The sequence below is a fragment of the Poecilia reticulata genome, chromosome 17 (genome assembly GCF_904066995.2).
Source record: "Poecilia reticulata chromosome 17, P_reticulata-male-v2, whole genome shotgun sequence".
Classification (NCBI taxonomy): domain Eukaryota; kingdom Metazoa; phylum Chordata; class Actinopteri; order Cyprinodontiformes; family Poeciliidae; genus Poecilia; species Poecilia reticulata.
Genome location: NC_088846.1, coordinates 15,101,121 through 15,121,281, shown reverse-complemented (window position 1 = coordinate 15,121,281; position 20,161 = coordinate 15,101,121). Strand labels below are relative to the sequence as shown.

At 36.6% G+C, this 20,161-nt stretch overlaps 1 protein-coding gene across 6 annotated transcripts in view; it reads left to right on the top strand.

Annotated features, from left to right (window-relative positions):
- The window catches only part of tnr (tenascin R (restrictin, janusin)), a 175,156-nt gene that overhangs the window by 130,529 nt on the left and 24,466 nt on the right, over positions 1-20,161 (top strand). For 5 of the 6 annotated variants that reach the window (XM_081597802.1, XM_081597800.1, XM_081597801.1 and 2 more), the window contains 7 exons: positions 905-1,038; positions 1,215-1,344; positions 3,597-3,863; positions 6,210-6,329; positions 6,678-6,821; positions 11,868-11,987; positions 14,066-14,209. In XM_081597802.1, the coding sequence (XP_081453928.1) occupies positions 905-1,038; positions 1,215-1,344; positions 3,597-3,863; positions 6,210-6,329; positions 6,678-6,821; positions 11,868-11,987; positions 14,066-14,209 (1,059 nt within the window). The remainder of the gene's footprint in view (positions 1-904; positions 1,039-1,214; positions 1,345-3,596; positions 3,864-6,209; positions 6,330-6,677; positions 6,822-11,867; positions 11,988-14,065; positions 14,210-20,161) is intronic. The other variant, XM_081597804.1, reaches the window with a different exon arrangement.

Genomic DNA, 20,161 nt, shown 5'->3' with positions numbered 1-20,161 from the left:
AATCATCCATGCTATTTAGCTAATGACCCTCTTTCTTTATCTCCGCAACCCAAAGGCCATTAGAATTTTTATTGTGCTTTGAGTCGTTTGACTGAGAGTATATAAAAAAAAAAAAAACTTGATTCGACCTTCACCTGTTTGAAATGTCAGAGTGGATGCCTCGCTACTCTTTCAAACTGCATAGTTTTGTTCTTCTTTTTAACAGCTAATTGTATTTCTATGGTTTATGTAAAGTCATCCATTTGACGGTTTTGAAGGTTCTGCCACGGATAAACTCCCTTTTCATTGTTAGATTAAAGCAACTACTTATGAATCTCTGGCGCAATGTATTTATTATATGATCACTTAGGTCATTCAGGAATTGTTTTTTTTATCAGCATCAGTTTTTCTTGAAGTTTTTTCTGTCTTAATTTTAAATCTTAATATCTGATGAGGTAGCTGCAGACAAAGTTTAACATAACATTGGCTTTAAAGCTATTAATATCCTGCCCCTACACTCTATAGGGTATTTATTGTTTCTGCCATTTCTTATGTCAGAGTTGTAAGAAAACTGTGAAAATATAATGAAGAAAGTTAGCTAGCTTTTAGGACTGTTGTAAGCTATTGTTTTAGTAAACTAGTAATTTATTTCCATTATTCTAATAATTAATCCAGTAACTGAATAAACATTTTTCCATTAACTATCTGCTACTTAAGCTAATAGATAGATAATAGTAATATGTGAAAGAGAAATTGCAGTGATACTGGAGATACTTTGTCCCTGTGACATGCATTTGAAAAAAAAATGTAAATTTTTTAGAATAATAGTGTCATGGAAAAAATCCAGTCTCAAGTCTGTCCAGCTAAAGTTATTTCACAGTCCTGCTGAATGTAATAAAGTTATGTTTGCCCTCTGGTGTTGCAGGCCTGGATGTACCCATGGATTTAACTGTGACAGCTTCTACTGACAACTCCATCACTCTGGTGTGGGGTGTAGTCCAGGGTCCAATTGACCACTACAGGGTCACCTACACATCTTCCTCTGGTATCACAACTGAGGTAATAAACACAACAAATATGAGCCGGTTTACCGTCACCCAGGGATAAAGTTCATACATTACAGGGATCCACACTCAGTTGATTAACATCTTACAAGGCTCTGAACCGTTTTGGAGAACCTGTAGTGTGTAGTTGCTCTCAATTTGAACTTGTCTGTCTTATTCTTTCTGCTCCAGCTGACAGTTCCTAAAGACATAACCACCACGACTCTGACAGACCTTGACCCTGGAACTGAATATACAATCACAGTAGCAGCGAGAAGAGGGAGGCAGCAGAGCACTGCAGCAACCATCGATGCCTTTACAGGTAAAGAGAAATGCCAGTTTTGTATTTACACATCATGAGAATAATTGCTAAGACTAACATCTAATGCACACCTTTGGAAGAAGCAAGAGTAACAATGCGATTTAATAAGAGTTAATGGATTTTTTTTTTCTTATCGATAAATAATAAATCACAGTTGTTGTTTTTTTCTTTTTTGCAGTTTTACAGAAACTTTTCTTGCCAGTATCACTTTAGGTCTCTCAATCAACAAAAATACACGAGATAAATGAATTCCCAAGAGTATGTGAATAGACAGAGACATGAAAGATCAGCCAATTACTGCAGAAGCTAGAGACTGGTCTAAAGATGCTGCTGCATAATCAAGCAAACTGTGACTATAATGAACTAAAGTGTGGCTGCAGGTAAGGTGCGCCATGTTAAAAGAAAACAGAGGATCTTAAAGGCTTTGAAGAAGCAATTAGCAGAGATAAATTATTCAAGTCAGTTAATGAGGTTGTTACAAGTGTTTCCTTACTACGCCTCTGTTTTGCATCTAAATGTATTTGACTTTGTTTTTGCTGGACTCTGTGCAGCACAGCGTTCTCACGATTGCCTTTCCAACACTGTCGTCCTGTTTCTCAGCCTGATGCCATTTCTTTGCATTCAGTTAGTTTTCAGTTTTTTTGTTTTTTTTTCACAAAGTCTGTCCATCAGAGTACATGTCAGATTATCTATCATTCTTCTCACCTCTGTAGGCTCTTTGTTACTTTTGTAAAAAGCTTGATGTGGTCTTTGCTTACACAAAGGATGATGTCCAAATGACGGGCACCACTGTCTTCTCTGCTGTCATTATCATCATCCTCATCATCTGCTTTCTTGTTCACTGCTGCCATCATGGCAGACTGGCAGTTGTCGCTATCACTACATCATCGTCATTACCATCATCCTCATCTTCTTTCTGTTCTTCTAACTATGACTTCTTGGGTAACTTCAATTTAACCACCCGCCAAGAGATGAGGACAAGATAAAATGACAGATCAAAAAAAGTCAGGGGAAAACTATTGATGTGTCTGTCATCTTTTCATTCACCGCTTGGCCTATTGGCAGAAACTGTCTGCACTTAGGGAAACCTGTGAAAGCAAAACCAATGAAATATGTCAGGGACCCTGTGTGTATCAACACCCCCTTTACCACTCTTTTAATCAACTATTGATAATACCATGTTTTCACCACATTAACCAGGGATTATTTAACTAATTAATTATTACTTTTGAAAGATGTTTTAGGTTCACTCAATTATTTAGGAGTTTCTCTAAAAGGCTAGTTTGTTTGCGTTCAGATTTTAGGGGGAAAAAATGAAAAGACACTACTGAATTAAAAACCGACAGCATGTGTTTAAATGCTAGGGAATTTGTATTAACTCTAAAATTAATTCATCTCAATTTAAAAAAAAACAACAAAAAAACAGCATATTTCATCATAACCACGGTCATTCTTTTTGCAATCTTTAAGTTTATTCCAAAGAAAAAACTTCAACAAAATATTTCTTCGGATAGCACTTTTTGCATCCTAACTTTTTCCTGCTACTCTAAAGAAGGACAACTGGGGCTCATCATTAAGTAGGACAAAGAAGTCTGCGTGGCACACAAATTTCTGCTGACAGCGTTGAAGTAAAATATCACTGCAGTCCGTGAAAGACAAAAGCTGGCGGCTCAAACCGACATTTGTGGATGTAGGTCAGTAATAACAATGAGTCATTAATGCAATGATTGACGGCAAAAGATCTGTTCAGTGCGTGTTTCATCTGGATTAATCAGTTGAGGAAAAGTTATTGTTGCTATATTTCTCCTGCCGTATGAATCCACACTTGGCTAATCAAATGAACCTCTTGTTGTGTTTGGAGGAGATTCATGTATATTACATTAGCTCCCGTTTGGGCTGGACCACATGACGGCAGCAGCTGGGCGTTATCATGCTTTTACAGTTCCGTCACATCTTCCTCATTATTGCGGGTAATCTCATTAGTTTCTCCATTTCATGACCAATTAAATCATTATTGCCACATGACTGTGGTTTGCTCTGACTCACCTTGTTCATCAAGTCTAATCTTCTCAACTTTATTATAAAGAATCTATTACACCATCCTAGAGCGCTCCCATCCATCATTGCATGGCTTTGACACTCATTTCCATTCATCTTGCGACTGTTTGTCCCTTACCGCCTCTCATTCGCCGCTGGAATTTTAACCTGTTCTTGAACGCTACCGAGTGACTTCTAAACCCCCGTTCCTCCAGGGATCAGGCCTGTAACCCACCTTTACCTGTCAGAAGGGACGTCAGATTCAGTGTTGGTGGCATGGAGTGCCCCAGCACCACCCGCTGACCTCTTCATTCTGAGCTACAGCTCTGCTGACGGGACAGACACTTCTAAGGTGACTCTAGAAGGCTCCAAGACGAGGTCACTGGTCCAGGGCCTGCTGCCGTCCACTCACTACACGTTCAGTTTAATCACAATACAAGGGGATGTTACCTCTGAGCCCCTTACAGCATCCCTCAGGACAGGTGAGCTGCTCAGTCTGAAATGTGCTGTGTGTGCCATGGGTGCATACAGTTTTCAGCATTTGTGACTTTTTCAAAGCAAAAAGGAATCGACAGCTTATTTTAATAATTGCTTGTAAAGTGTTTCTTTCATGAAACTTTTTTCTTTCCTAAAAACACTCTTAATCCTGTAAAAATCCAAATTACTGCACTCACTTAACTTCACCTTAATGCAAAGCAACAGCTTCGCAGAATAAGTTAAAAAAAATAAAATAAAAAAATAGAAGTGTTTCTGTTATGAAAATCAGTGTCTTCCTTTTTTTAAGCATTTTTTCAAAAATGTAAATGAAATTTACATTTCATTTAAATTGTTTTACTAGGGCATATATGAAATTACTGCACACCTTTCACGGAAATTTGGTGGAATAATTGGGAATGGAGTGCCTCGAGAAAATAAACAAAAAAAAAAAAGAATGGGAAGAAGGCCTGTTTAAAAAAAGACATTAATGTTTGTGTCTGAATGGGTGATAGAAAAGAGTGAAAAAAGCTTGCAAAATTAAATTAAAAAGGGATATCAAATGAGTGTATTTGCAGAAATGTTTTTTGGGCTTTTCGTTTTAGCAGAGCGGTAGAAGAAAGACTTTTCTTTTGCTGGAGGCTAAAAAGTAAGAGGTATTTATGTTGTTCTAGGAAATCAGATGGCTGATACTCACCACAGTCAAAGTATTCAACAGGAACTCTGACTAATGATTCAATGTTTGTTCTTAATTAAGAATTTTTCTGCCAGAAGACAACATGGCTCACATTTGGTTTAGCAAGAATTTTCTGCTTATTATTATCATTATTTTCTGTATGCAGTAACTCTGAAGTCCCATCTGAATTCTCTTTTACTTCACTAAAACACTTTAACATTCACAAATTCGTTTGTTTTATCTTGTGAAATATTTCCCAGGATTTTTTTCCCCCATATTTCATCTGAATCAGTTTGTTGGTAACATGCCATTTAAAGTTTAGTATTCATGTTTGAGTGGATAAATTGCTGAGAAGACAGTCAGAGTTTTATTCATTTAAAAACATTTAGGTTTTTTTTCATTTATTTTTTTTTCCCCCAAGGAGAAATTTATCATAAGAAGGAAGGTATTTGAATGAAAAGGAAGACCTAGCATCACAAAAAATAAGTATTTTAACCTTTACCAGAGGCTCAGATTTAAACAAAAACAGTTCAGCAGCTTTTGTACTGGGTCTCTTGCTCTCCTTTTTTGATTAACCTACACATTAAAAGCACATTTTCGAGGACGAAATTGGATGGGGATTTGGAGACAGATGCATAGTATTTCTTCCACCTCTTTTTTCAGGGCCTCGCTTTGATCTGCCTTGTTTGAATGTGAGCGTTTGTGAGGCTCCACTCTCCTTTTTAGCTTCGCATTTGATTCATTTGCCATATTTAAAATATGTCGGCTTTACGTTTTAGCCACAGTTATAACAGACGATTTTGCTGAGCTGACTTTGATAGTCATTTTGCCACAATGGTCAGTTCAAGCTTCAAACTGTGCTTTGATGTAAGCTTACACAGTCTGTACACTACTGTCACCCGCCTGCGGGACATAGAAAAATTATTATATCTCTGACAGAACAGTTTTTTTTTTCTTGTTTGGTGGGTTTAAAACTTATTAGAAAATATGTGCATAATATAGAATAATATATGATATATAGAATTACATGTAACTACAAGTTACAACAAATATTGTTACTGAAGTGGACACTTTTTAATTTAGTTTCATTTGATCTAACTTTGAACAAACCAATATTTTCTGTTTTATTTGCCATTGTTTTACATTTTATCACAGACATTTTTATCTTGATTTAATGGGGCAACAGTGGTAGGAGTTCATCCTGTAACCGTTGGGTTGCTGGTTTGAACCCGAGCTTTTTCATCTTATTTGGACGAGATACTTCACCCAGTAGGTTGCCCTCCTACTGGACAGTACTGGCTATTATCCAGGATGACCACCAGTGTGTTAATGTGTGCGTGAATGGGTAAATGCAGTGCAAAGTGCTTTGGAGTTCTCTGGACTTGACAAAGTGCTATATAAGTAGAGGTCATTAACCATCTTTGTATTGTATTTATGGTTTTATAAGCAAATAAAACAAACATACAATGGCCACTTATACCATTCTGTCATTTTTGAGGTTCTATTTCCATGTGTTACAAATTAAATATTCTTCAAGTAATCAGTTTATTCATGTTGGTTTATTTCTAATTGTAAAAACCCCAGGTTAATCCCTTTTTTATATGAAGAAAATATTCATGTCTTTCTTGAGCATTGTGAATTTGAGTAGTTAATAACTCTTTACCCATTGCTGTCCTAGAAATGGACCCACCAAAGGAACTGGCGGTCTCAGATGTGACAGAGGATTCAGTGACCATCTCTTGGATCAAACCACTGGCTCCCTTTGAATATTATAAGCTCTCCTACCAGTCAGCCAGAGGTAGCATACGTTACGTTTCATACGCCGTTTGAACTAAGCGGGTTTTAATTTTATGAAATTCACTATATTAATATATGGAACTCACGGTGGCGTTATAGTTACAGTTAAATTAACACGGCATTTGCTTTCTTACACAAGATACATTTTGTGCTGGCACACTCTGTTACACAGTGTGTTATAGTAATTAATCATGACATTTTATCAGTCGGCTTTAATTGAATTTTAAATTAAAATTCCATACTGATCAGCAATTCATTCCAGATAGCAGCCGGTTACACGGTACACCATGTATTAAATGTGGGATAACAGCGGGGCCTAAGATTTCGTCTTTTCTTGTGCCTGCTTCAGGTCGAGTGGACAGCGAGATGATCGACAGCGATGTGACAAACTACACCTTGTCTAGTCTGTTTCCTGCCACAGAGTACGAGATCAGCCTCAATGCTGTCAGAGGGAGTCAAGAGAGCAGACCTGTCACCACGTCTGTCTTCACAGGTAGCCGCTAACAGTCAATAAGAACACCCACAACACTGCGCAGGACAGACAGTGGCGGTGCTGGGTTTTTTTAGCGTATCATTCTTTAATAAGATTTATTTAAACAGAACATTTTAAAAGGAGCCAGAAAATGTGTCTTAGTTTTTCAGAGTAAAACGTGGGGCTGTGCTGATCGGTTCCATCAATGCGACTAAATGCATGAAAAATAACCCACAACAGTTTAACGGTATTACATTAGCTTTCTTATTATGTAGCACTTAACTTACTCACCAATATTTTTTTCTCTTTTTACTACAGTATCTGTTTTTCTTAATAGCTACAGATATTTTGATATGCTGTTTTGACAGTGAGTAGCTTTATTGTGTGCTTTAATGTCTGTGTAGGATTCAGAACATCACCACCCTGCTGTCAACCATAGCGCAAAGGAAAACGCACCTGGACTCTTTTAGAAATTTTTTAATCAGTAATTTTGTCAATATTTGCTTGCATTAGCCATCATTAGCCAGTTTAACTATATTTTAATATTTCTTTGTCTGAAATGCTTTATTGTTTCTTGTGCTTGCTTAACGCATCTTCCATGTAAATCCAGGCGATGCTCAGAAGATCTCTCAAAAACCAGAGTGATTCTGGATATGGTGCCAAATTGGCCTCTCAGCAGACAAATGCTTCATGGTGATGTTTATTAAAGGGATTAAAGAATAGACCTTAAACACTGCTTTTGAGTAATTGTCTTATATATGGTGGAGCTAAGACTGTGTAACTCTGGGAAACTTTTAAACAAATCACAAGCAAACTTTTGACAAAATTAACCATAATTAACAGTGTTTTGGTAGCATATGTAATAAACTCAGAAATCTCAGGTTTTAACACCTAAGACAAGATTAAGATAAGAAACTTATAAATGAACATATCTGATTTTTTTTTCTGATTACTATGACCATTTTCAAGCTACAACAATTGTATCTTAATTTGCAAGAATAATCTGGGATTTCATTCTTTGCTGGACCATCAGACCAAATTTTCCTGTGCAACAGGGTTTCATACAAGATTTTGCACAAGATGTCACATAAAATATAAGATACAGCTGACACTGTAGAACTCTTTCCTGGAGCAACAGATGAAAGTGTCCATACCACGATTCTGTAATTGGTTACCACCTCCCAGCTCCATCTCACTCTGAGCCATCACTCTTGCTGCTTTCTCCCCTCACTTATCTCTTTATCCATTTTACTCTCTTCGATCTTCCGGTATAACTGTCAGTCTCTGCCTTTTCCCCTCTTCCTTCATTTCTCTGTCTTATGTTTACTACTTATTCCATTCTCTCTTTTCTTAATCCTACCTTGTCTGGGTCTTGCTGCACTGTTTTTTTTTCTTCTTTTGTACATGCAAAGGTTTTTCACTTTGAAATGAGGTATTAGTCACAAATCAGAAAAACAAAGGACATCCCGTTTCCCTTTTTAAAGCTATTCTTGAAACCAAAGAATAGCACAGTGGCTCATTGTTGCTTGATAACATATACTGTGTTTGATGAAGGAACATTTCCAGCCCTCAGATGCATTTTTACCAGCTAATTCTTTCAATAATTCCAGTATACTTGCATTGAGCAGAGTCATTTGGACTGCAATTGCCTGAAAAGAACATAACTCTAAAGTCAAGCTTGTTAGATGTGGTAAATAACATTTTCTTGACATAGCACAATGTCCAACCGCGGACAATTTAATGCTCTCCACAACAATACATTAACAGGGGATTTTGAGGAGTAATCCAGCCTTGCCCCAGCCAAGTATTTAATGACTTGAAAATCACAGCAGTTGCAACATAACTCACCTTCATAATCAATTATTGTGGAAAAGGCTGAAAATAGCAGCCAGCCACTCTTTGTTTTGCTAACACGGCAGGTTCTTTTAATCTAACATGAAACTCCTGACATTAAACATAGACAATGCAGCAATTTATTTAAATGGATTATGACTGTACTCATAGTGTGAAGACCTCTCACTTTTCACAACTCAAACATCTTAATCAGCCACCTTTTTAACCAGCAAAATATTTTTTTTTATCTGCTGAGATTCTACTTCTTCTAAAAACCACCTGAAAGGTTTATTTTAACTCGATGTCAGAAGACCCTTTCAATGACAAGATACTTTAAAGAGGCTTCATTTGGCACCATTTGAACAGATTTCTAATGTACTCACAGAAAAGTAGTTGAATGCCAGGAACAATTTATTTTAATTAACTTTGACTTCTGGCACTTTTTCACGTTGTATATGTAAAATACTGAAAAATTATTACTGAAATATTGCCAAATAATATCAGAAGGCAATGCAAAGATTTGATTTTTGATTTACAACCCAATTAAAACAGAACAAAATGACTGAACAGGCTAAACACTGTTGGAAAATATTGGTAGCATTTCATTATTCAGATCTCTTTATGAAACACATAAAACATTTACTGTGGTGTTCAATAAGCATCACTGCACAGCTGTTCATCTGTTGCAAATTATATAAATATATTGGTGATTTTATATTGAATGCACTCAGTTTGACTTGAGAGTCATTGCTGCTTCATGTGATTGTTATTGACAGCATTTAGGGAGTGTTTTGTTTCGGACTGAACATGTACGTGATGCGTGACTGCCTAGAGAGCTTAAACATGACGTTGCATAGCATCATAATGGCACTTATTGTTATTTTGGTCATAATGGTTATATTGTTAGTCAATATCGCCATGAACATTGTGGTTACCTTGATGAACAAATAGCTACAGGACGGCATAATGTGCAATAGCTTATATTATTGTGCAAAAGGATTCTAGGCATACATAATTGTTTGTAACTGAAGTGAGAAAATACTGAAGAAAAGAAGGCAGAAACATTTTTTGCTTTTTTGTTTTTGGTAGAAGGCAGCAAAGCTTATTTCAGGTCATTTGTGTCCCTCATGTGTTACAGGCCCAGTGAAAGCTGTCATCCTTAACTAGAGCACTCCAACATATAATTAAGGATGGGACATGTATTTTTTTTAGGTGCTCTATAATCATCAGAATAGTATTTAACAAAATAACAGCTATGTCAGTCACACTGTAGGATTTTATAATAATCCCAGGCTTTTAGGAGATACTTAAATTAATGTCATGGTGGGGTAATAATTATCTGCTGTTAATCAGCGTAATAATTGTGCAGTTAAAAAATGCTTTAGGCTCAATTGGCTCTACACCAGGGCGTAACAGAAAAATCTGCTGTAATAACAGCATGTCTCACATTTCACATTGATCTACAGTATTAGCAAGCATTTTACTTCCACATGCAGTGTATTTACCATAAAAAATCCTAAATCAGCAGGTTTCCCTGCAACTCCCCACGGCGTAGCTCACATACAGGGTAAACATGGCTGCTGCAGCAGGTACAAATATTTGGCTTTTCATGGTAGGAGTGTTAGGTTGATACCACAAACACCCCCAGTATGGCTCAGGGATTATTAACATGGAGTACATGTTCACATAGTAATAAATCACTTTTTTGTCTTATTAAAGAGAGGCGGTGCAGAGAGGAGCGATTGTAATATATTTGTATATACACATGCAAACCTTACAATAGTTACTTGTATATAATATTCTTCTTTTATAGCTAAAAATATGTATTTAATGTCTGTTTCTAAATAAAATATGGATTAAAAAAACGATTACAAATGCAAACATTTTTGTTTAAGCTGTTGATCTTGACATTTTGGATCTTCAATGAGGATTTTTTTTCTTCAAAGCCCAAGTATAGATCCGCTTGTTTTTCTTTCAATAAATACAGCTGCATATCATACCATCCACTTAACGTTGGAAGTCTTGGGTTTGAACTTTTAATCACCTGGCCTAGTTGAAAACTAAACTATAATGTGGCATCTGTTGTCAACATCCCAAGAATTCTTTTTCAGTACATCATCAGCTGACCATCCTGTGCCGAAAGTATGATGCCCTACACAGTGAATGAGTGCCCAGAGTTATAATAAAAAAATATTATAACTAGGGCCCACTCCCCCAACAGCACCAGACTGTAGAGTCAGCAACAGCTAGCATTTGGTTTATGGAAATCAATAAATCTTCATTAGTGCAGACAGAATGTCTGCTTAGCATACCATGAGATTAGGCAACATTTGTTGCAACACGATTACGTTACTTGTTTGCTTATTTATTTCTTAGTAGTACAGCTGTAAATAAATCTAAGTAAGTAATCTTCAGTTTTTAAAGATGCAGATTCACCACAGCGAGATATTGCAAACTCCAAAGTATCGGTTTTGATCATAGGTGTTATTTAAAATCTTCCTACGCCATACAGAATAGCAGGCAAAGGTTTAACGCCTCAAAACGTGGAGAGATGTGAATCAAATCAATATTAGGAACATTAGCTTGAGAGGTTTGCAGTAATTTTCTGACTTTTTTTGTAGTTGATGTAATTGTTGTGAGATTAGTTCACCTATTCAAGCAACAGAACAAGAAACCGTGAGACACTTTAGTGTGCAAATAAGAGCAATTCCATTTTTTCTGCTTTAATAAGGCTTTTATCAATCATCTGACATGTCCAGAACCTTGGCTCTCACTCAGATTTCCACATCTACCTGCCTCACTCTCTGCCTTGCCAAAATAACTTGCCTGAGGGGAAATTGGGGTTGAAACACTGGGGTTAAAGGTATAATTAAATTCAAACTCAATTGTGGCATGTCCAGCAGTCTGAGAGACAAATTAAAAAGAGGCTGGGGAAACAGATGGCTCAGGAGAATATTTGAGTTTTCCTATATCATATTTGAATTTCAAAGAGAGTTTCTTTTGCTACAGACTCATTGAATAAAATATTTTCATTCAGCTAGGGTCTGTGCAATGTGATAGGCAGCAGGCATAAATCTGTGCAAGGTAATGTTCATGTGACTTCCATTTTTCATCAGTCGTTTTTATACCAAATCCTTAACCTTCTTTTGTTCCAAAATTGCTCCCTTTTACTCTCTTTGCATAAAAAACATCCACAGTTTCAATGCACTTTGTTTCTGTTTTGTATATGCATAGCCATGGACATGCCTGCAGAATTGACGGCCCTCAACATCACTCCACAAGGAGCCCTGCTGAGGTGGAACCCTCCCCTGTCCAATGTGGACAACTACGTGCTGACCATCACACATAACCAGCGTGAGTTGTCATCCGCTTGCTTTTATTCGTTTGCTGTCTGTTATACCCTAAAACTAATAAATTAATTGACGCTGAAAGGCAACAATTCCACAGCTTTTGTCTCTTGCATGAAGTACTTACATCTATTTAAGGTTTTTAATTTCTGGGATGTCACTTGTGTGACTGAAAAGTTCAAGACATCAATTTAGAACTTTTCCAAGCTCACGTGCGATTGATGTTTTATTTAGTTTCATGTGATTTATGCGTAGTTAATGTTTTTTGCACATAATTTAAAAAAAACAAAAAAACTCAGCTCTCATTTCCCATCTTAGCCTCTAATTAGCAGATCTTCAAATGTTTGAAATGCTCTAAGAATACCACATACATTATGTATGTTGTAATACTGATATTAATACAGTAATTAGTGGTGTCCCATTCAGATTTTGTGTTTCATTCCTAATTAGGGACAGTCTCTACTATCCATTTTATGTGACGGTAATAAAATAACTTGTCCCAACTAGAGTTTCTGTAGATTTGACTCAACTGCATGAAATGTTAAAACAACAAGTTAACCAAGCCAGAAAGGCTAGAATATGTCCATAAAATGCACTTAGCTTTACTCAGCTAGACTTGTTTCTGACTCGACACATCAGTAGTTCTAAGCTTACCTCAGTCATCTCAAGTTTTGCTCCTGCTGAGGATTCTGAGGTTTTGTTTTCGATAGTGCTCCTGTAGCAGACAAACATGCAGCCTTGTAGTTGTTTTTTCCAACTAAGACAAATTGCTAAGTTGAAGTCGAACCGCCCAACAAAATACCAAAGGTTGGATTATTGTAATGCTTTGTATGTTGGACTAGTTAAATCATCTCTGCATCGTCTACATACTGTGGAAAATGTGGCAGCTCGCCTTTTAACAGGTACTAAGTAATGAGAACACGCCTCAGATTTCTGTTCTTTTGCTTCCTGTTGGTTTTAGGACTGATTTTAAAATTGTCTTATTTTTAAAATGTTAAAAGAATTGGCTGCATCACATCTCAATGATCTTCTTAACACCCACATTCTGGTAAGAACACTTTCGGTTTCTTTTAGATGCTCCGAGATTTCTACCCGATATGGTGGAAAAGAGACTGCAGAGACACTTTGGATTGCTACTCCTTTAAATGTTACATCATTTGGTTGAATAGATGTATAAATTTCTTCGTAGGTTAGAAGGCAACCAGATTATATCAGACAAAGAGATGTATCTGATACGAGATAAGAGTATGTGTATGCTGAACAGATATTTGTTTAAAAAAAAGAGGCATCAATCAGGATTTGTAAAAAAGTGCAAAGTAAGGTTTCAATACATTCCCTTGAATGTTAATATGGCCAACCCAGATCAATAAATAAATAGTCCACTGAATATTGCACTGCATTAGAAGAAAGATTTGTATCGGCAGGAACACCCACATGAAATCCATAAAAGCAAACCCACATAAATAGCAAAAACCGGTGTGGTCTTCATCACTTTGTGTCACTCACAGGCACTTGAGTGCCATTAAGCGAAATATATGTATTCTGTTATAAAGAAGAAAGCTTATTATTGCATGTAAGTTTTCATCCATTTTTCTTGCAGTGAAAGATCTTGCATATCAGATTGGTATAAGAAATAGAGAGGTTTGTTACCCATCAAATGCCTTGTACAAAATGCTGTAGTACCATACTGTTTTTTGTTAAAGATTTTTTATAGAATCACAAAACTCTTACAGTTGTGATAAGAAACTAAAGTACTGCTTGACCAATGATAAAAAAAATGTTTCCTGTTCTATATGTTAGTTACAAATGCACAGCTGATTGATTCTGATCAGACTTGAGTTATTTCGGAAAGAAGGGACAAATATGTTAGTTTGTAGACATACAGTTCTGTACATAAAAGACGACTTGCTGCTGTAACGGCAGCAAATGCTTGTGCAGTAAAGTATTGACTCAGTGGGTGGATACATATACTATTGTCACATTTTTATTTGTTAAAAGTCAAAAAAATGTTCTTCCAATTCACAATTTATTCATAGGATAATAAAAAAGTATTTGTTGGCTATGTTTTCTCTCTCTTTTTTTTAGTGACAGCAGACACTTTCCTGGTTGAAGGAAACAAGCATGAGCACCAGCTGTCCAACCTCAAGCCAAGCACCACCTACTCAGTGGCCCTGTATGCCACCAAAGGACCCCTGACAAGTGGCACTGTGATCACCAACCTTCAGACACGTATGTGTTAAATTTATTTAGCTGGTCTCAGCACAATCGGCTCCACGCTGCGTCCGTGGTTACCAGTGGCGCCTCACAGTGGGACGCCCTCTCTCATTCTGATTCAGTCCATTCTGTGTCAAATTGAGATGTTTCACACTGTTTGCACAAGCTCTCAGTAGGTACATAATTAAATTCACGGGAAAACTTTTTGCATGAATGAGTTACGTTTTTTTTTTTTTTTTTAGACATTCATGGAAATCTTTTTTAGGTTTTTTTTTTGTTTCTTGGAAGTCAGCTAGTCTTTTTTATTGTCTCAGAAGACATACAACAACATTATTTTTTTAGATAATACTTCCTGTTCAGATTTAGCCTGAACAAAAACTCAGTTTTGGTTTTATTTGATCAAACCATAACAACATGTTAACTCTTTTTAGACAAAGGTCTTCATGAGTATGGCATGTGGACAGTTTTTCAACTTTTAACCAAAGTTGTACATTTTTTAGACTGAAGACATGTTCATATTTTGTCATTTGGGGCTAGCGGAGTATCTATACATATGGCCTCAATTGTTATTTAATTTCTAAGCATTAGTTTTGACCATTTTTTGAGCTATCAAGATGTTATCTATTTCTGCTTATACGACTTTGCTGAAAAAAATCCAACAAAGCCTGCAGTAATTTCCATACTTCCCACATATTTTTGTATTAGAGCACCTAGCCATCCATTATTTTACATGCTTATCCTTACTGGGATCGGAGAGGTGCTGGAACTTATCTCCAATGGTCTATGGGTGGGAGGCGGGGGTCACCAGTCCATCGCAGTGCAACACAAGACAAACAGCCATGCATGCACACACCCACACCAAAGGAGAAATTAGAGAGACCAATTAGAGAGACCAATCAACATCACACTCATGTTTTCTGACTGTGGGAGGATGCCAGAGTACACGGAGAGATGCACAGGGAGAACATGCAGATATTCAATGCAGGACCTTCTTGCTGCAAAGCAACAGTGCTACCAACTGCACCACTGTCAGCCCTGTGTGTGTCCATCACAATATGCTCTAATGTACAACAAATGCACAACAAAAAACGTCAATTTAACACAAATGATTTTCTGGACTTCATTAATTTTTTCATCTAGCATTGGATGAAAAAATCTGCACTTTCTGTCTGATTTCTAATCTTTTTACGAGTATAGAAGGGAGTTGAGAGGGTTTGATGTTCATTCCTCCACATCCTTTCGATCCAGTTTCTGATCCAGTCGGCAGAGTGACAGAATTCTCTCACCTAAAGTCTACGGAGATGTCACTTCTTATCTGGGTCCCATTCCCTCAGCCAACAGACGCAATGAACATCCAGCTTTTTAAATCTCTCTATATTGATTGAATAAGTCTCTTGCGTCTGGCTTGGATTGCTCTGAGGAATGAGAGGAGGCAATATGTGTCTGTCCAACAACCTGGGGTGTTTGGTTTCAGATCCCACCTGGGAGCAAAGCTCAATGTCACAACAGAGTGTGAAAAGTTGTTTGCCGCGTTGAATCATAAGAAGTTTACTTGTGGATGATAAGGAGGCAAAGTCAAAAACTCTTCTGCTAAAAAATTTAATAAAGGAGTTTAATAGAAGGCTGGTAAAAATCAATTAAGACATGCAAGATGATGCTGGCAAATTATATTTGATCATTGGGTGAAAATCTTTCTCTAAGCTTTCTCAAATGCCCCTGTTTTCTTTAGAAAGAAACCAAAGAAAGAGTAACGCATAGACTGTATAAATCAGACTCTAGAAACACCTAGAGTATCGACTGAAGACCTTCACTGTGAATGCTTGCAGATAATTATTATAGCTAGGCATTGATTGGAAAGGCTATTCTGTTATAGAAAATAAATAGTTAAAAATTACACATACTTGACTGAAGGTCACAGTCAAACAACCATTGGGTCTAGTTGAAGGTTGGGATTTACCCAAACTACATTACTGTTAAATAAGAAAATTAATTATTTGTATTTAAATAAAAATAATGTATTAAATACAATAAAAATATAAATATAATAAATGAATATTAATAAGATTGACAAAAATCTTACAAAAATATTAATTTGACAAAAATATTAATACGATTGATGACAGCATTTCAAACATGGTGGTCTGCCCTAGTTGAACTCAGGCTATACTGCTACCTAAATTCCAATTTCATGTATTTTTCAGTCCAACTTTTTCCAATCACTTTCCTATTCTCGACACCAAGCCACATATGGCAAGTGTTGCATCAGGACCCCAGTAGACTTGAAAGCAAACATGTTGACATGGTGAGACAGATTCTGAAGGCTGGTTTCACTTCAAACTTTTCTTCTTTCACTTGCATCCGTAACTTTATCTGCCAGCTTATTGGGGACAGAATACAATTAAAGTAATTGTTACTATCTCTAGCTCTGAAAACATTTCTTTTTCTTGAGTTATTGTGAAGAAAACAAAATATTCGTCCAGCATGAGAGTTTTTAATCCCCCATGGAGCAACAGTAGCTTCCTCTTTAATAAGAAACAGGCACTAGGAAGGCTGCATAGACTTTTAGTTATTAATTTGGTTTAAAAAGGTAAAGTATTCATCTTACTATGTTATAATGTGAACAAAGTATTAGTTCAGGTCAGCCTCTTTAGTTTATTTAAAATAAAAATTATGGAAAAATCAGAAAATGCAGTTCGAACATGTAGAATCTGTGATATACACGAAGTTAGGCCCTTGATTTTCCCCAACTGACTTGATGCACAAGAGGAACATTTTGTTTTGCTTTGAGAATAATGCCATGTAGAAATCAAGGCGCGTTTGCGAGCCTACCTTCCCTGAATAGAAAAGATGGTCTCTATTATATTTTTACAGCATCATTCAGGAAAAGAATAGTAAGTTATGAAAGAAAAATGATAATTGAAGTTTCATACAAGGTCTGTCTTCTTAAAAACCTTTTTTACCAATACTTAATTCTGTCATGCGAACTATAATATAAGAAATAGGAGGATCATGTAATGCACAGGATATTGAACCATAAATGCAGTGTGAGCTGTCTGGTGCATATTCAGCAGTAAACGGGACAGGAAGACACATTAAATTGAATCTTTTGTGCGAGTGTGTTTGCACATTTCTCAAAATGATTTTTTCAGCTAAAATTATAGAATTCTAATGAACAGAAACCATGTACATAGTTTCAACTAAGTTAATGAAAATGAGTAACGGTTTCATTGTGACAGAGATCATTACTTCCTCTATGTCCTCAAGTTTTTTAGGTTTTTTTTCATGGAGAAATATGGGGAGTCCTTTTCATAAATATTTTAAAGTGTGACTAACCTAATCATCTATTTTGCTGGTAAATTGTCAAAATACATTGCTTAGGGTTCTATCTTCATTTTTCTGTGCAAATCTTCAAATTGTGGCGAGTTCTGCCATTATTTTTGCCTAAAAATGTCCCAGATGTGTAAGATGACGGATCTTCTCCTGGAGGAACATCCACAGTTTGAGCATGTTTAGATACCCCATATTTTAATGAATAGGAAAGTTTTTCTGATGCTTTTAAAAATCAATGCCTCTACATGTATAAAGTCCCATGTAAAATAGCAAAAAACGTCAAAACACCTAGTGAGGAAAAAGCGACTAAACATCTTTGGACAATTCGTGTCAATAACACTTCCTAGATCTATTTTCTCATATTTCTTAGAGTCTTTTAATCTAGTTTTTACCAACCAATACAATGTGCATGTTACAAAATTTGAAAGGTAACTATAAATATTCAGGGTGTCTGTCTTGTTTTTCTGCCAGGCCATCTTTATGTTTTACGTTGTATCCCATTACCAGTCAACATACAAATGCTAGTCCATACGTTGAACTTTGATGCCGTGGTCTGTCTGGAGTTATATTTCAATATTAAATCTACTCCTGCTTGGTTATAATTTATTACAGGGGAGGAGATCTCGAATCAAAGTTATTTTCTCATGGTCAGTGCAATATATTTAAAACATCTGTGCAAATGCCAGTGATAGCTGCCCAAGGTAAAAGGTCAGCAAAAGTTCTAGCTGTGAAACTTTAAAATTTTCTCCTAGGAATAAGTGACATTTCCACAAAGTCGCAGAGAAAGAAGTGGAGAGAAAAAAAGAAAAAGGCCAATCGCACCCTTTCGCTTTTATTTATTTATTTATTAGTGATGAAGTTCTTTGTAGATCCCCAAACCTCTTAGACACAGCTGAGAGTGGTTTTGTTGTCTGGCCCGTACGCCTCAAGAGCTCAACATAGAGTAAGACAGCATGCCTCCTGGAAGGCTGATATTAAGCTCTCGGGGTGGAAAATAGCAGACTTTGCTGCAGGTGTCTCAGGGAGTATTTCTGACTGGAGTAGCAGGACTTTTTCTCTCATGTGCCTCAGTCAGCTTGTTGAGTAGTTATTGGTATGGCGATGAAGCAGCTATAATCCTTGCTTGGGGAAACTTCACACAGTCCTCCTGGATTGCTGTACACCAAGTGTTAAGAGCTGCTAGTACATAACCACAATCTTACATTTTCAGGCAAAGGGTGCATTTCTGACTAGTTGCATGCTTGCTTTCAGCTTCACACAAAGTTTTGCTAGTTTTCAAACTGCTTGCAGCCCCAATTCATATTTTAACTTAGATTTTCTTTTCTTATCTAAATTCATGTCATTATTATATCTCTAGAGCAGTGGTTCTTAACCTGGGTTCGATCGAACCCCAGGGGTTCGATGAGTCGGTCTCAGGGGTTCGGCGGAGCCTCTGCCACGGAGGTAAAGACACACTTGTGTAAAGTCGTGATGACGCACCCCGCTTTGCCGTCACTTGCTCCAGAGGATCACGTTACATTGCTTAGCCAATCAGTGCTGCGGAGGAGGCCTTAGTCCTCGACGCGGCTGTCGCAGGTTTGATTCCCAGCCTGGTGACCTTTGCCGCATGTCTTCCCCTTCTCTCATTACCCTTTTCCTGTCTATTCACTATCAAATAAAGGCCACTAGAGCCAATAAAACCTTTAAAAAAAAAAAAGAAATAACACTATGAGGAGAAGTCAATTTGTCCAATATACCCTGTAGTCTCCTTTAGTCTAAATTATGCAGATGATGAAGCCGCTATCAGTGTAAAGTTCTGGATAACTTTTCAAAGCAATCACTTTTCACCAATGACAAAAATAGACTTTTTAATTCTGAACTGGGGGCTCTTTGGGAAGGGTTTTTTTCCACATTTTTTTCTCCAAAATAGGAAAACCAATGTTGAAGAACTCAGGAGAAGAATTGATGAGACCTTTACTGTGAAGAGATCAAATGGCACTTAAAAATAACTTGTCAAGAAGAGTGTCAAAATTTGCTGTGGTTCTCAAAATGGAGAAAGAAGAGCAAAAAATCAATTTGTTCTTTGACCAAAAGGCACCTTATCAGAGGGGCCACCAGCAAGTCATTTACAGTCTTCGGATGCAATAACAAATGTGTCAAATTAATTAAATTCTTTGTAACTAGTTGGTAAAGGTTAACTGCATTTAAAAACAACAACAAATGTTTAAATCAGCAAGGTTCTTTTCAGATTTATAAATAAATTTTAGTATATCACTGAATGAAGCAAATAAAATTTGCATTATGATGATGTACCAGTGTGGCTTTGTTTCATGTAGTAATAATATCCAGATACAGTTCAGATGAAAGTGTCATGCTGCAGGTTAACTATAGCAGCTTTACTGTTCATACTTCTTGAAATTATTAAACAAATTGGTAAATATTTAGATAATTCTATATTTTATGGAACAGTTTTCCTGTCAAGCAGTTCTACATTCACAAGTGTTAAACCTCTGTCTGTGCAACGCTTACATTTTTCACACACATTACACTGCAGAACACTGCTGGAGAATGATGATGCTACACTGTCCTCAACTATCTGACAATTCTGGCTGCATTTAGTCTTCATATCATGGAATCCTTAATGTTTTAAGATATTTT